This window comes from Takifugu rubripes, chromosome 21 (assembly GCF_901000725.2).
Source record: "Takifugu rubripes chromosome 21, fTakRub1.2, whole genome shotgun sequence".
In the NCBI taxonomy this organism is placed as follows: domain Eukaryota; kingdom Metazoa; phylum Chordata; class Actinopteri; order Tetraodontiformes; family Tetraodontidae; genus Takifugu; species Takifugu rubripes.
The window spans coordinates 12,225,106-12,242,006 of record NC_042305.1 but is presented as its reverse complement, the minus strand read 5'-3'; the positions used below and the strand labels follow the sequence as shown (position 1 = coordinate 12,242,006).

At 44.4% G+C, this 16,901-nt stretch overlaps 1 protein-coding gene across 2 annotated transcripts in view; it reads right to left on the bottom strand.

The window, feature by feature from the left end:
• Window positions 1-1,426: 1,426 nt before the first annotated feature.
• ntrk2a (neurotrophic tyrosine kinase, receptor, type 2a) overlaps window positions 1,427-16,901 on the bottom strand; it is a 40,796-nt gene continuing 25,321 nt past the window's right edge. The window contains exons 14-20 of one of the 2 annotated variants that reach the window (XM_029829710.1): window positions 14,534-14,722; window positions 11,046-11,176; window positions 7,979-8,151; window positions 7,663-7,818; window positions 7,395-7,485; window positions 4,073-4,231; window positions 1,427-2,393 (exon numbers count right to left, since the gene is read on the bottom strand). In XM_029829710.1, the coding sequence (XP_029685570.1) occupies window positions 2,208-2,393; window positions 4,073-4,231; window positions 7,395-7,485; window positions 7,663-7,818; window positions 7,979-8,151; window positions 11,046-11,176; window positions 14,534-14,722 (1,085 nt within the window). In that variant the 3' untranslated portion in view covers window positions 1,427-2,207. The remainder of the gene's footprint in view (window positions 2,394-4,072; window positions 4,232-7,394; window positions 7,486-7,662; window positions 7,819-7,978; window positions 8,152-11,045; window positions 11,177-14,533; window positions 14,723-16,901) is intronic. The other variant, XM_011615563.2, reaches the window with a different exon arrangement.

Genomic DNA, 16,901 nt, shown 5'->3' with positions numbered 1-16,901 from the left:
CTTCAACGTAATCAATTAGGCCGGTGATCAAATCCAGTCAGTAGGCTGTTGCAAAAGGCAACCCTTGGATATAGAAAGAAAATGTACAAAATGCTTATTAAATTATAAATAATACAATAAATCAATCAAATCAACCGTGTCAAAAATCACAAACATCGATTCCATCAAGTGCTGCGGTTTGATGCCCAGTTTTAACGGCCTGCAGTGAATAATGACTCTTTTCTTTTTGACATGTCTGAGGAGTAAATCACTCCCTTGGATGTATTTCCATGTACGGACATCAGCGGTTGTATATACAGACAGTGTGTTTGGCCAGACGTGTGAGCGGTAGTCTGAGTGAAGTGGTTCTCAATAAAGGGGAGCCTGGTACATGATTGAGTTTATTTTCAGTGCGAGCTGTTGCTGGATTGCCGGTAAGGAGTGTCTGCGTGCACATTTGAGGCCCGGCCGTACGAATGTGATGGGAATGTGAAGTTGTTGCTGGCAGAACAGCTCCGGGCCACAGCAATGATGGATGCCCACTTTCACATTCTCCCCGAGGACATTCACAGTTTCTCTCCCTCCTTCCCTTCTCCGTTCCTCGCTCCACTATCTCCTCCGTCGCCAACGACTGCCCTCACCTTCGCTTCTCCACCGCCTGGGTCCCGAGCTCTCTATTTCCTCCCATGCATTATTACTTTCCCTTTTATTCTAACCTCTGCCGCTTCTCATCCCAGGTCCTTCCTCTCCCTGCTTCCTTGTCCTCCTTCTCTCCTCTTCCTCCATCTTTTTTCCCTGCCTTAGCCCTAAAACAATAAGTCTTGAATGTCTGCGAGGAGACTGCGCTAATGGAGCCCATTAGGCCGTAATGAAATATACATTACACCATTACAGTGGCCGGGGCCTGGCTAAAGCACTGCACCGCTCAAATAATAAAACATGCACAATTCAATTTCCTTCTCAGCCCGTTTTGAGTGTCTTTTGTAGTGTGTGTGTGGAGATGACGGGCTGACAGGATAAGGTACACAGCGTGTGTGTCGAGCACAGATGTGGTTTTCAAGGATGTCTGAGTGCTGAGAGCCTTGGTGATTTAATATGGGTTTACCAAACGAACCACACCTTCTGCAGCACCAGCGCCCGCACATCTGACCACCCAAACCCAGCCTCCCGCGGGCGGCCATCGCGCTCCCTCCTCGCCAACACCCGGCCGGTGTCGGGCAGCTGCGGACAAGCGGATCAATTGACCTCCGACACGAGCGCTCCGCATGGCGGGCGAAGCGTCTGTGGCTCGGAGCGGTCATCGCGTTACCGTGTGATGTGTGCCGCTGCGTCCGGGCCTGAGCAACACGTGCACGAGACGAAAAAGGATGAGTGCATATTCTCATAATCATACGTCCTCTTGCGTGAGGAGATTTTGTAGATCAGTGCCTGATAGGTCAGTTGTAAGTTGTTTTTTTTTAAATACATTTATTGTATTCAGCATTCGCAGTTACGATATACCTCAGGCTTCCTGAAGTTTTTTTTTTTTTATGTATATATCAGTTCAGCTTCAGCAGGCACTGGGTTGTTGCTCTTTTACATCAGCAAAACTACCATCTGATACCCAGACTGTCCACTGTTTCCCCCTAATTCTCTTCCACTCTGCTTTTTTTAAAAACTTTTTTGCGTACCAGGGTGTTACGTACAGTCTCCTCCGCAGGATCCTGTTTGGAGAGACGGACCAGGGACAGACAAGGCCAGAGCGGGTAACACAGTGTCTTCCTCAAAAATGTCTCACTATCGTACAGTCTCGTATTTACATGCGGCGGGTTGACAAAAGCTGCTTCGGATCAACAGTTCCGTACGCTTGCACGAGTCCTGCTGTCCGGGCTGCAGCGAGGAGAAGAGTCACTGAATTAAAAGTCTCGTTAATCGGGTTCGATCAGTCCGGCTCTGCTTGGCTTATGCCATTTTGAAAAGAAACCCTCCAAAGTTAAATTACTCTGGGTAAATGCGTCTCCAGCGAGGGAGGAAGGAAGGAGAGGGGAGGGATACACAAAAGAGAGGAAATTGGCAAGATGGAGGGGAATGAGGCGATTGGGGATTTTTTTTGATTGCCTTTTAGAGTTTGAAAGTAGCTTCTGCGGTACCTTTTTGTCACCATGTGCACCCCACACACACACACACACACACATACACACACACACACACACACACACATTGAGCCGCGTTCCAGCCTCCTACTGGGTTCAGCCCAATATATCCAGGTATACAGGTGAGGCCTTGGCCAGATTGAGCAGCAGACCGTGGATCTCTTTGATGTTGAGTCTCATGTGCGGCTCTCTCTGCCAGCAGCCCAGCATCAGGTCGTACACCTCTTTGGGGCAGGTCCTGGGGCGCTGCAGCACTCTGCCTTGGGTTATACACTCGATCACCTGCAGGGGGCGGTAGAAAAGATATTAGGTCGCTTAACGCAACATTAAATCAAATGTGAATATATTTGCACAACGTGACGACACTGGAGATGTTTTCACCTTTTCTAAGCGTGTAATCACTTGTGTGTTCAGATCTCATTTTCCTGCTCTGTGTGTAAATATATGCACGCTCCATTTAAAGGCATTTAATGATATGCACGTTGAGATTTATTAGTGCTTTTATGATTCAGAGACAATACTGTTGTCATCAGCTCTTTGCCCCCTTTCTATTGCTTTATATACTGAGCCACACACTCTAAACACTCATTTATATTTTAGTCTTTGACAGCGATTTGCCAATTAGTAAATAATGGAAATATTTATAAAAAGAAATAAAAGAAATGGTTTTATATTTACGGATTTAATCATTTAAATGACTTCCAATCCTAGTGTCAGATGTTGGTCAGAAGGTGCGCGAACAGTGACTGAGCAGATTTAATAGATGAACATAAGAAAGGAGGGGGAAATAGCGAGGGATAAAGATTCACTTTGGATCCAACCACAGCAATGCAGGAGGGGGTGGGGGTGCATCTTTCAAAGCTGTAACCAGAGTCGAGGTCACTGTATGTACGCTGAGGTTAAGGTGAAGGTTGAAAGCCTCAAGAGTAGGTTTCCGTTCCGGAATACAGGTCAAGACCCAGAGGGTTGTGTTATATTAACTAGTTTGAAGAACCATTGATTTGTCATTTATTTAACCGAGTCTCATCATACATATTTGTCTAATACATTTTAGAATGTTGGAACCAATGTTCAATCAGGACAGGAAGACACAAATGCTGGTTGAATGATGCATTTGTCATGTAGCAGCGCTGCATTTACCAGCTCACACGCCGGTCGCATAATAGCCGATGTCCCAGAAATGAGGCAGAGGTTAATGTGCGGGCTTCTCGAATGGACTAAATAGTAAATGGAGTGTATTTATATGAGGCCTTTCTGGCCATTTTGCCCACTTAAAGCACTCTACATTACAAGTTCTCCCATTTACAGTCATATCCACACACTGACAAAGAGGCCCCGTCACAGGACGCGGCATACTCATCAGGAGTGAGAGACCGATTCACCAGTGCACCAGCTTTAGGGTTCAATCGCTCATTTAAGGACACAGTGAAGGTCGGGAGGATGCTTGAACCAGTTACAAAAAGGTGGAATGGCCCATTCTTGTTGGACATTACATCCGCATTAATATACATACACTCTATCTCTATACACTAAAAAGTGTGTCATATGTATTTAGAGCAGATCAAGCTTGTAAATCACAGTCATGGTTACTATAAAAGGTAAATATTGAAGTGAGTCTGTTCCATTTATACTTGGAACGAACTGGGACTTGAACTGCGGTTAAAAATATGTGCTGTGCTGCTTTTCCTTAGTCTGAAATCCAATTGACAAGAGTCCAGTTTCTTAATGACAGCCTGTAAATTCCCTGATTAGGCACTGTGGTCCTGACTGAACTTTCTGACAGAGTTTCAAACCTTTGATTGTAATCCAAGTGTCCAAAAAGTCCATAAATGGTGCCGAAGAGTGTCACTGACACTTTTTTTTTCACATTCTTTACCTTAAAACATCCTCTAATTACAAATGTGTGATGCATGACGCTGATTGGATTCTACTGGTAAAAAAAAAGAAATCGTGAAGTTTACCTCATTGTTGGAGAGCTGGTACCACGGCTGTTTTCCATAGGTGAAGATCTCCCAGAGAACAACTCCCAGACTCCAAACGTCACTCTCTGTGGTGAACTTTCTGTACATGATGCTTTCAGGGGGCATCCAACGAATGGGCAGCATCGTGTGACCTCCGACCTATGAACACCACCCAAACACATAAAGAAATTAATTTAGCGTGGTCTTAGTATTACACTACGCACTGTTAAATCTCATAATAGATTGTAACTCTAATACACACATATATTCATATATACATTCAAAGTTCCACTGAAAATGATTTATGCTGGTTGGACAATTACATTTCACAATAAATGGACATCTAACATAACTTCTACAGATTAATCTGTTTCACAAGAAATTTTGCTACCCCCCCCCCCCCCCCACCCCCACCCAAATAAAATCAGTTGCACCTCCAGCATATTTGTGTGAGTGTTAGCCTCTTAATTTAATGTCAGAATGAGACTAACTGCTCAACGTGCACATCTGCTGTGAGGTTTAATTCAACACAATTTTATTCAATAAGACCTTAATTTGCAGCGGCAGACAGGAAATCGCAGGCACGTGCAAACAGCGTCTTGGTCATTTCATCAAGCCCAAATGAGCCCGGGGAGCCTGTTTGATTGTTGTTTTCATTTGCCGTTCATCACTCACACACACATTTAAATGGTTATTAATAAGATGTAGTTGTCGGTCCAGCACCCAGCAGAAAGAAGAAGAGGAATGTGACTCCAGGGACTGTGTTTTCACATCTCTAACAGCAAATGGGAGCTCTGAACGCGCTTAATTTATCAAGTTTAAGGGGAAAAGAAAACGGCTGCAATGACGCTGTTCTCCGTTATGTCGCACTTCCTCTCCTCCACACATGAATCTACCAGATGACCTCTGCTCGTCTGCTCCAGCCTGACAGTCCTCTCTCAGGTTTATTCCCGTTATTAATGGTTTGCTTCGCACACTCCCCTCCTTTCTTTGTTAGTCAGCGGGTTATTTAACGATGTAATAAAGTGTGCACGGTCACGGAGACGGCGTAGGCCCAGGGAGGAATATCTGCTCTGTCTCTGCATCTCTTCTGTTACCGAGGGTCTCCTGGTTTCACCCTGAAGGTGTCTCGCTGCCGGACTTTGTTTGCATTTCTCAGCAAAATCCTGTGTTTTACGAGCAGTTCAGCAGTACTCGACAATAAAGCACAGAGTTGGAAAATCGAACATTTAAACCATAGCTAAAAAAAAAAGGACTTTAGAAGTAGTCAACCTCGCACTAGCATTGAATACAAGATGTTCTTCATCCGGGCTGCTTTTCCTTGGGTTGTTTATTAATATTTGATTATTTCACTCTTGAGCTGCTGTGATTTCCCGGTATGTGTTAACCAGCTGTGGAAAAGAAAACAGAGCCCATCGCTGTGGGGGCATTCCAGGTTTCCTCATCAGTTCTTTCTCCCTTTCCCCGCTGCCCTCTCCCTCACTCCGGTGTTCCTCCCCGACTCCACAAAAGTGCATTCTTGCAGCTACAGACCAGGATGCTCAGGAAAGCGGTCTGTAGAAAGTGTCTCAAGAAATCATCATAAAAGGAGCGAAAATAAAGCAGCCTCCCAGAGAAGCCGCCGTAGCCATGGAAACTAGACCAGCTGAAAAAGAAAGCATTTTGGGATGGGGGTGTGGGAGGGGCTTATGTTGCTAACCACACCCACTTTTTATCCAGGGGCTCTAACTTAATTGGCCTCTGTGTGTACTCAATATGTATCAAATACAAGAACACACACACACACACACACACACTTTAGCCTTAAATGTTGCAGAAGCACTTCTGTCTCTGTCAGCCTCATTGTGTAACAGCAGCTCCAATGACGTCACCAGAGTCCCCCCACACATACACACACACACACACACACACACACACACACACACTCACACTGTGGGGGTGAGCTGATTCCTCTATGACTCATCTTTGCTTCTGTCTGACGCAAAAGCATGACTGAGTCTCGCCCAGCAGTCTCTCACACACACACATCTACCCACACACACACCCGCACCGGACTCTCTCTGGAATACTCAAACATGGCTGGATCCCTGTCTAATCTCTCTCCATGCTGTATATCTTTTCCACTGTGCTGATTACAGTCCCTGCCACCTTTCCATCCCTTCTTGCTCTCCTCCTTCCTCTGTTGTCTGTGTTTTGTATCGACCACACCGGCTGGTGTGTTTGTAGCCTTCTGCTCTCCCACCAGCGCAGTATATACATGTTTCTTTTTTTATATTTACAGCAATCGTATCAGTTTCTCCAGCCCTGGCATCCTGCCTTCTTCTCACTCTCTTTTTACATCTTTTTTTTGCTTTCACCTCATTGACACTGTGGTGCTTTCACTTTTCGCTCTTCTTCTGCTCTGCCACTCTCTCTTACTCTCTTCTATGCTCTCAGCATACTAAGCAGAAGTTCTGTGATTACTTTTCTTCCCATGAAACGCTGGATACAGGGACCGTCGCCGCTACCTCTGCCTGTTGCCATGACAACAGCCTCAGTGTTTAGCTTTATTGGGGAAGGGTGAAAGGGAGGAGGAGGAGGGTGGATGTTGCCAAGTGTCGTCACACAGATATAGTACAAGGAAAGACCGAATCAAGGGAAGCACTCACATACTTGTTTTCCTCTTTTTTTTCCCATTTATATTCGCCGGTCATCACCTTTGACCTGACAATAGTGTTTTGACAAGATAAACACCTTCTCCATCAAGGATAAATTGCATTGTTGAAATCATTTCATGAAAATAGATGAAACGGGACAATAGGGTGTTTTAATTGAGTTAATTCAAGTCAGCATTTGTTGCACTGCAGCAACAACAAAATGAGGGAGATTTCATACTTGGGAATGCATTAACGTCTTAACTAAATCAGTGTAGACTCTATTTGGGGGCCTTAAAAATCATCCATCTGCCCTTCCTTGTACAATATGCCTGCTATTGTTAATCATTGTAAAATCTTAAACAATTCATCACTCAATCAGCCAAATGTAACTGTTGATTTGAACAGGTCCATTTGGAAAATGGATGCTCGCTGTTCAGAAGGGAGCGAAAGCATAAACAACACTGTGTTTGATATGGATTACTGGTCTGAGGTTCACTAAATACAGGTTGAATACAACTGTTCTATTTACTGTATATTGTATGCACTGGTCGCAGAAGCATAAACATTTTATGATGCTAGCACATGAACACACTGAATTTAGCTAATCTACCCCTGAGCTGATATTGGGGAACTTCATGCTCATGCAAGGGTGGATGAAAAAGAGCAGAAAAGATATGGACACGTACACCTACCCTGTAGTAGTCAGTGCTGTAAACGTCTCTGGACATACCAAAGTCTCCGATCTTTACCAGCAGGTTCTCGCCCACCAAACAGTTCCTGTTGGTGCAGTAACAGGTCTTAGAAGTGGATGGTATTAGAGATACTTTCATATGTGCCAGGATAAAAGCCTTTCATTACATGGGTGAGTGTCAAACGTTCCAAAAGTCTCCTGGGACCGATGGACATGTTACAGAATCTCAACCACAGGAAACACTATGGAAGGAAGTGACCGACCTGGTGGCGAGGTCACGGTGCACGAAGTGCTGCGATGCCAGGTAGACCATGCCGGACGCTATCTGCTGGGCAATGTGCAGCATCTGACTCTGGGTCAGCTCCACAGGTCTGGTGGTCTGGCCCTCGGTCATCAGAACCGCGTCAGGACCATGAGCCCTGTGAAGGAGCAGGCGGGAAATTGGATGATTGCTAATTGTAATTTGTCATCTGTTTAATACACACGAACAATTAATAAAGAACAAACAAGGTTTTGTTTTCAAATTAGGGTGTTTTTAACCCTTTTTCATGACATTGCAAATGTAAGAGAGGGCCATGCCTGAGGAACTTGTTGAGGTCGCCGTGTTTCATGTACTCAAACACCATGATGAGAGGGTCACTCTCCACGCACACCCCGTAGAAAGTAACAATGTGTTCATGCTGAAGGTTGGTCAGCAGCTCAGCTTCGCGCTGGAAATCCTTCCTGGCATTTTCACTGGCCTCCTTCAGCGTCTGCCCAAACACAGACACACACATCATCATCATCGGCTGACAACAATCTACCCCTGATCAAGGAAATGTAGACATTTTTCTACACAGTATAACATTGTTTAAAGGTTTTTATGTCCCATGGTTTGTTTTGGTAATCTTACACTCATATCTGTTAATAAGGGACAGTGTATAAATGAAGCATCTGCCACAAGGAAAAAAAGCAATGCCAGAAAACATCCGAGAGACCTGCAGGACAGGAAACTGACCCAGCATCTATATTAATTCCACATCACAGGAAAAAAGTGTAGAAAACTCCTCTTGTTCCTCATGAATAATTGATTACCTTCCTATGGTATATGACACAGATATATGTTCGCTTTCCACCTTGAGCCTGTTTCCTCGGCCTGTCGATGTGCCAGCAGACAGAAGCTCTTATTACAAACAAAGGTTTTCAGGGAAGAAGGAAATGACCTGCAACCTTTTGGCTACAATGCTGAGAGAACGGCAGAAAGGATGCACAGTGTGAACCCCCCACACGCATTCTGTAACTCATGCGTCCTGAAACAAACAGGCCCAGTCGTGCGCATTACTGGATGTAAAGTAATACTACGGTAGATTATTACAGTATGGAAACCACATCTCAGTTCAGAAATATGATATCAGACATGTGAGAAATCTTTGTCAGCTCTTCTCTGACCAGAAAAGCCAACAAAAGTTACACAGGACACCCACAATAACACGTTACGGTCACACTTTTTACAGTCTTTAGGCTTCCTCAGATGAGAGGAAAATGATAAGTTCTGCAATGCTCAACATTGGAAACCTCAGGCAGATAATGTGAGTAAAACTCTCTTAAACACAAATTGAATGATTCATTCAAGGAAGAGAAATAACAGCAACACTTCTCCATTACTTAAGTGTAAAAAGTTACTACACGATGTATTAATGACGAAAGAAGCCATTTACAACTTCTAAACCTTCCTAACCGTGGCAGACCCATGCTTACTCGCCACTTGTGTATAGAATTATCACGGTTCACTTCCGATGTTTGATTGATGACGGTCTATGGTAACACAAGTGCTTACAGTCATTTACACATTCAGCGTGTAAATATGGGATGTAAATATGACAGCATGCCTTCCCACTACAGACGCTGCATCACAATGTGCCCAATCAGCCGAACGAGCAGCGCCGCGTACCGACAACCGCTGGATTCAAGTATTCAAACTAAAGACCTAAGATCTTTCCTGCGAGCAATAAACATTATGCTTCTCTCTGGATGCTGCATTAATTCCAGAGCTAAAAGCAATAATGTGGCCCTGTAAGCTGCCGGCACGTGCACCCTTTCTACACACAAAATCCAGTCAACAATCTCTAGCTCAGAGACGTAGCAGCTCGCGTTTTGCATGTTTTTCTGTATGCCGGCGTCAGTGATCGATGACGCCTCGGTGTATACATTAACAGTAAAACTCGCCTTTGCAACACAGCTGAGTGGCTGACTAATAGCAGGCTCCAAAGCCGATACCATTATTAGCTCTATTAGCGAGTGTTGGCTACTGTAATGTGCTTTTACACGGGAGTACATGCTAGAGTAAAGTAACACGCATGACTGAGTCAGAGTCGTAGTGGGAATGGGAATCAATGTCAGAAATATGTTGATATATTATTGATATTGAGCGTCTGTAACCGTGAGCGTGCACTTCCGTCTCCATTAAAAATGTTCAATAAACGTCGGTTTCATTCCTATACATTCTTAATGCATGCATGAGTTAGCCTACACACAGTAAGGGTTATCCAGCATCATAAAGATATCGGCCTCACATGTTTTCATACTGAACTCGAGCAGCAAATGTCTGAAAACGCAACGTGATCGCAGAGAAAAGCTCTCCACCGCACGCCATCAGCGAAGTAAGATTTTTGCTGATGAAGCAGTCAGTTTGTCCGTGGCAGGATTTAAGATCCCACCAGGCTTCACTATTCCACATGAGCGGGACGCTGCCAGACATTATTCAGTGGTTTGAGTGAGCTACCCTTTAAATAAAGACAGTCAATTTGAGAAAAAGCCCTTTTCCTGCGGCTTCCATGAAATGTTTCTCTTTTTCATTTCAAGAAAACGACAGGCAGGGAGAAACCGTGGAGTCACGCCGGCCGATGGGAGAAGAGCAGCGAGACCGCACCATAAGCATGTGGGACATTAGTTAATTGGAAAAAAATAAATCTAGAGGTTTAAATCCTCAATCTGACTGCAATAACTCAGGGTTTGTTCTACATCAAGCCTATTTACCAACCACACCTACACTTCAAACCTAATGAACATCGGGCCTGCGTTATTTATTGTTGGACGACTGGTGCAGTCAGCAACACGCCTCAAGTCTTCTCTCCCTTATGGTGGCTCCTTCAGACACACTTTCTGCTCAGAGGGCTCCAAGCCTAAGCTGGCAGGAGTCAGAGGATCCAGGAAAGGGGAGGTACAAGAAAAAAAAGAATGGGGGGATTAAAGACAAGGAGGGTATGATGATGATGGACTGCAGAGGAAATGGGTGGTGGGGGGAGGGGGGGGGCAGCAGGTGAGATTGGGTGAGGAAGGAGATACAGAGGGATGGATGATATTGGGATGGGGGGGTCTCTTGTGGGTCCTGTATTATTAATGAAAAGCTCTTCACCAATCAGATCCAGTTTCACCAGAACAGCAGAGACTCCTTGATGGGGAGATGGATGGATGGCAGGAAACACGAACTAACTATAGAAGTACCGAACGGGAGGAGTAAACAGGATTTGCTCCAGTAAAGGCGGTTTGTGATGGCCTGAAGGTGTACTTTGGTTTGAGTCACGTGCATGAGTGCAAACTGATCACACTGTTGAAAATGGAAACCAAATAGGTGCACAAAAAAAGAAGATTGTGTCACTTAGGTTACCTTGACAGCCACCAGTATCTTCTCCTGGTCAGGTGAGAGGTTGTAACACTCAGCCAGGAAGACTTTTCCGAAGGCTCCTTCTCCCAGCTCTCTCTTCAGCACGATGTTGTGTCTCTTTATGTGCTGGACGACTGTTGACACAGAGAGACGAGGAGACCCTTTACTCTAGAAACCAGCATTATATTTGTCAGGTGTAACTTCCTGTTATAATTACAAGTAAAGGAGACTCGTTAAAACTTCAATAAGGGGTTTTATATGTTTTGTTTTTTTCAGCGGAACACAGACACTTTGTAAAATGGTGCAAATGTCTGCGAAGAGACACAGTCCCTTTGTGTGTGTGTGTGTGTGTGTGTGTGTGTGTGTGTGTGTGTGTGTGTGGGAGGGAGGGGGGATCCGTGATGTGATTAAGAGGTGCATTTGAAGAAAAGCTGTCCACTCAGAATATCAAATTAAAGCCAAGCTAGACTCTCAGAAGCTCCATCGATCTACGGTCTGAGCTACCGAGGTCCAGCCTAACCCAATATTGTAAATACTCGAGGAGAGAAATCCTCTCTGCTGTAAGACTAGGATTTGAAGACCAACGAAATTTGGATTTACTCTCTTGAGTATTGAAAAAAAGGGAGACCAGAAAACCATGCATTATAATTCAAACTGGACAGGCGCATCTCCCCCTGCTCCGGGACTCCATGAGGAAACAGCTCCTGACAGCAGGCAGCGGCTGCTGCCACAAAAACAGCTGGAGTAACGTGGCAACAGGATTAAAAACTGACCAACTCTCACCCTGCCTGCACTCCCATGAAGTGTGATGATCCGAGGAAGCTCCTCTGTGCGTCAGACTTCAGAATAATAGAGACGTGTCCTATGAGAGGGTTGGCTGCTTTGATCAAAATGGCTCTCTGGAAATGCGGACGGCTAAGCATCATTTTAAAACTTCTATTCAGCTTCCTTTTTTCCTGCCGAATGGGTCAGATTAGCCTACAGTATTGACCCCGTAGCACCCAAAGCAGTTTTCCTGAGGGAGTTTAATTAACCTCAAACAATATTTAGTGGGTTTTTTCAGATCAAAGCACATCTACGTGAATCACAGCACCCGATATATTGTATTAAAATACGGCACCATATCAATCTATTATGTCTTAAACTGAGGGTTAAATGCAACAATTAAAAAGCATCAAAGAATGTTTAACTGAGGCATAAATCATCTGCTCTCTAAATCATTTACATCCTAAATCTGGAACTCTCCGGGTTGGAGGAGAGTATCGGAAACTGTGGCTGAATCGTCGTGGCTTTATTTTCTTCAATTAGTGGCCAGCTGTAGTGGCTCACGAATCCCAGTGCACCCACTTCTCCTCATGCAGCCGTGCACCATAAAACCAACAACGCCCCCCCACAAATACGAGCACCCGGCATTTAACCTGATTATAACCTCACCACACCATTTCCTACTGCAGATGTGTAATCAGCACTCACCCTTACGAACGTCTCACAGCACTTATCCATAATTAATACTCTCAAATTGCAAAGAACTTGTCTGCAGGCCTCGTGTTGTTGTTTTTTATCCCCTTTTGCAGGAAGATTGGGTTGTGTTTTTTTCCTCGCTGCAGGCCTCCTACTGGGGTTCTTCTTCATCATTTAGCGTACAGATCATCAAACATTTTCCATCTCCCCGTAATATCCGTAACTTTTGTAAAAGGGCGAGCTGGGAAACTTTTATATTTTATATTTCTCATGCGTCCAGTTTTCCAGCTGTCTTACAACCCCACCTATCCCCCTCACCCCACTCAAGGTGCATCATTTAAAGTGCATCTGTGTGTAGGTGCAAGTCATCATCACTGCTTTAATACCAGTCATTTGGCCATTGGGTGCTGGTGCTTCCTGCTGGTGCCTGTTTCCGGTGATCCTCACATTCCCAGTTTTGTCATTCGGCATTCTGTCGTTCATCCCTCTTCATCCTGCATCACCGCCTCTCTTACCTCTTATTACATTTTAATCTACCACGTTAAAATCCAGTGACGCGCTCTTTGGCATTTTCCTGCCCCATTAGTCTTCATTCAGATGTTTGTGACGTCGCTTCACATCAACAAGAAAAATATTTCCCATCAGCCGCCTGCGCATCCATATTTCTTCATTTGTCCTTTTTGCCTGTCATCCAGTGTTTCTGCACTCTCCTCACAGAGGCACCTTTGATAATCGGCCCCAATCAGCATCACATAAACAACCAAAGGAGCGAATGAGTTGCATAAAATCATTTCCTGTGTGCCATCTGCCTCATCTTCCATCTGTCTTCCTCTCATCTGCTAGAGTTTAGAGATTATTTGTTCTCTGTATAGGAAATTTGTCTGACTAAACACATTGTCTTCTCCCTATTTGGACCTTAATTTCAGAAAATGGTAGTGAGTATGTGTGTGTCATGCGACCTGCCGGGTGAGGACGTTTTTTTTCTCACTTTCACAACATCACTTTACAGTTTAAGTCTTACTTTTAAGGTCAGGGTAAGGGTCAGGCCAGTGCATTCACAAAGTCCTCACAAAGATACAAGGGCAAAGGTGAGTGTGTTTGTGTCTATATGGGTGTGAGTGGTGCCTTCAACTGCAGTTATTTTCCAGAACAATGTTAAGCCTGATTAAGTAAAGCTAAAACATTTTAAGATGAACTCTTGACATGCACCCTTGGGTCCATCACAGGCTGATCTATGGCCCTGAAAAAGCACATTATTGAGTAGACATTCACTATTTAGGCCGTCTGCCTGAAGCATAACAGCAATAATGGCAGAACACACAGTCATATACACATATGATGCCGAGTATTATTGACCTGTATTGACTGCCGGTGCTTTCAGGCTTGTCTCGAGGCAATAAACCCAGGACAATCTTTTAGTTATAGAGCTAAACCAAAAAGGTTGAGCCACAATCATCCATCATGATACCCTACATCCTGAAGAAAGAGAAAGAACCACATTTGCACCTACGTATTTGCGGTGCGGTATTTGTAGGCCTAGCCTGAACTTAAACCCAAGTCTAAGATACATCTTAAACCCAAGGCTTAACCCTAACAGACTGCATTGTGGTCCTCACTACGTAGCAACCACAGGAACACACACACACACACACTCACAGGCAATGAAATAATTTATAGCAAGTCAAGGCAGTCTGGAAAAGCTTTTATTACTTGCCAATAATCATAATGCCACGTTGATGGAGCAGGTCAATAACTATGCATGCTCTGTCTGTTTATATGACAGTTTCTCTCTCTCTCTCCTCCACTCACTTCCCTTCAACAAGGGTCTGTTTCTCCTTCCCACTGTCTGCCGCTTTGTTAAATTGGTGCCACACATTTGTCAGATAAATAGAGTTTGTCACCCATAGAGAGTAACATTTGATCACTCAGTAGCCTACACACGAGTCCATCTTCGGCCGCCCTTGCGTAAAAGGCTAAACTTTCTACCGATTTTGTTTCAAATTCTGATATTGGCTGATATTTGTACTTACAAGTGTCGGTTTTTAGGAGGCTGTTTGTGCTTCTGAAGTACTGGGGGTTTTCAATGACAGGTATCTTGGTCATGCCGATGATTACCGCGTCGGGGCCCATCTCTGAGGAGGACGGAGTGTTGCTGCCGTTAGAGACGTGGTGAAGGGGAGAGGCCGAATCATCGTCATTGCTGATCACTGAAGATGGTCCTAAAAGAGGAACAAGAAGGAAACCGGCTGTTAGCGAGCCAATGGACCTCACAGCAGGCTTCAATTCAGTTAAACTCTCAAAAAAATGGACCTATTGCCACATATCACCTATTGCCACATCACTGTAACTGTCAAAACGGTTTTAAAACAGAGAATGATTCAAATCCAGTCCCACACATATCTAACTGTTTGAACTTGACCCCAATGGCAGCATTAAACGCACAAACAAGGGCGAGGTGGGACGGCGTGAGTCACACGCAGGTGTAAAATGGTTGGTTTCAGCGGAGTTTGGATGCGAAGCTCGCAGGGTTGCAAGTTAGTTCGGTGCAGCGCACGATCCCAACCCTGCTGGTAATTATTTGCTAAGCCCCCGTTCCAAAATAAACATCATCATGAAAATGTGTCTCACACTGAGAACATTCTCTCCGCAGTCTCATACCCAGAACACAGCTGAAGGCAATGAACAAAAACTCAGCTGTTTTCCCCTTAGTTCTCACAGACTAATGACGCAAATGATGGGGAACAAATCTGCTGTCGTCTTCAGGTACAGCCGGCATGGTTGGAAAGATCTAACATTCTATCAAACATTCTTCTAACATGTTTGGTTGTTTCTCAGGAATAAGCACTGGGATTGTGTTCTTTTTATTGTGTGCTGATGATATATTCAAGTCATATGGACAATGAGTAGATGGTTGTGATCCTAAATATACCAAGATTTAAACCTGGGAGCGTCTCAGTAACAGAGGTAATCATTTATCCTAGACTTTAACTCTGGATTCTCTAAAAGTTATCTCTATTTTTATCTATTGAAAAAGCTGGAATGCAGCCACCAGTCTGGCTGTAGGTCTGATGGTCCTACAAAGTTATGCATATACAATACAGCAACCACATCCTGGAGCAGACTCTTCTTTACAACTCAGTGCAGAAACTTTAGGTGAGCTCTTTCTAACCCCAACAAAAGAAAGACTGCAGGTCATTGTCTGTCATTCTGTTGGTTTGTGCATGTGTGCATGTGTGTGTGTTTGTTTGTAAGTACTCACATTCACTACATACTAAGCAACAAAATCCTGATTCTACTAGCAAAGTGGTACCGTGATAGGTTTAGCATGTCAGGGGATTAGTTAAGATGGTTAGGATAAGGAGCTTGATAATATATTCTCTGAGAAAGTCCCTACACAGATAAAAATGTGAAGATGTGTGTGTCTGTGGGCATGTTCCATGTGCAACACAGTTTTGGAAAGACTAAGATCATTAACACCGGGAGGTCCGGGGTCAGATCGTTATAAATACCGTTAAGCTGTGGAGTAACTGTGTGTGTGTGTGTGTGTGTGTGTGTGTGTGTGTGTGTGTGTGTGTATGTGTGTGGTGGGGGCCAGGGGGATTGGCTTGGTTAAAGGGTGATGAAAAGATGGAGAGGTGAAGGGAGGAGGGAGGATGAGAGATAGACGAGAGGTGTAAGTGGGGTCAGGTCGCGACCTCATGCTGTTAATTGACGTGGAACTGATGTTTGAAAAATGTGGCTGGAGCACCTCTCAGGCTAGTGAGAGAAAAGAACGGTCTCCCGGCCAATAAAATACGAAGGCCTGCTTTTAATGTGAAGGTAGATAGTGGAAGGACGGGCATTAATAGTGTCAGCTGTCGCGAGATCGACAACTGGTTGCTATGGATACAAAGTCTTGTGTTTGGGTCTACTTAGTTCTTTGATAGCCAGTAGTAAAAATGGCTCTGCTAGTTTCCCAGGACCTGTCATCCTTTTATATATAGGTGGAAACTAGTCAAATATATTGTCAGTGTGGCAACATCAAACAATTGTTACAGGAAATCTGGATTTTACGTGAAACTCTGTGATTGTCTCCTTAAAAACAGCTTCTCTGGGTCCATCATCTGTTAAAAAAACAGTGCTTACAATTACACTAAGCAGCAAAATCCCCCCAGAACCCAAACTGGATGGCAGACGTGGTCTGTTTCAGACCCATCTGTCCTGAGGTTGTGACACGTCGTTCATTGTGAGGGTGTGTAGCACAAGGCCAGTTTGAGCTCCACTAAAGGTGAAACATCAGCAAACTCTCTTGCCTCTCATTGTTGCTGAATGTGCGACTCTTGACATCTGCAGCATCAAACCCAGGAAGGGGAAAAGAAATTTGTGTGAGGTCACTTCAAAACTTCCTGATTGACTGTT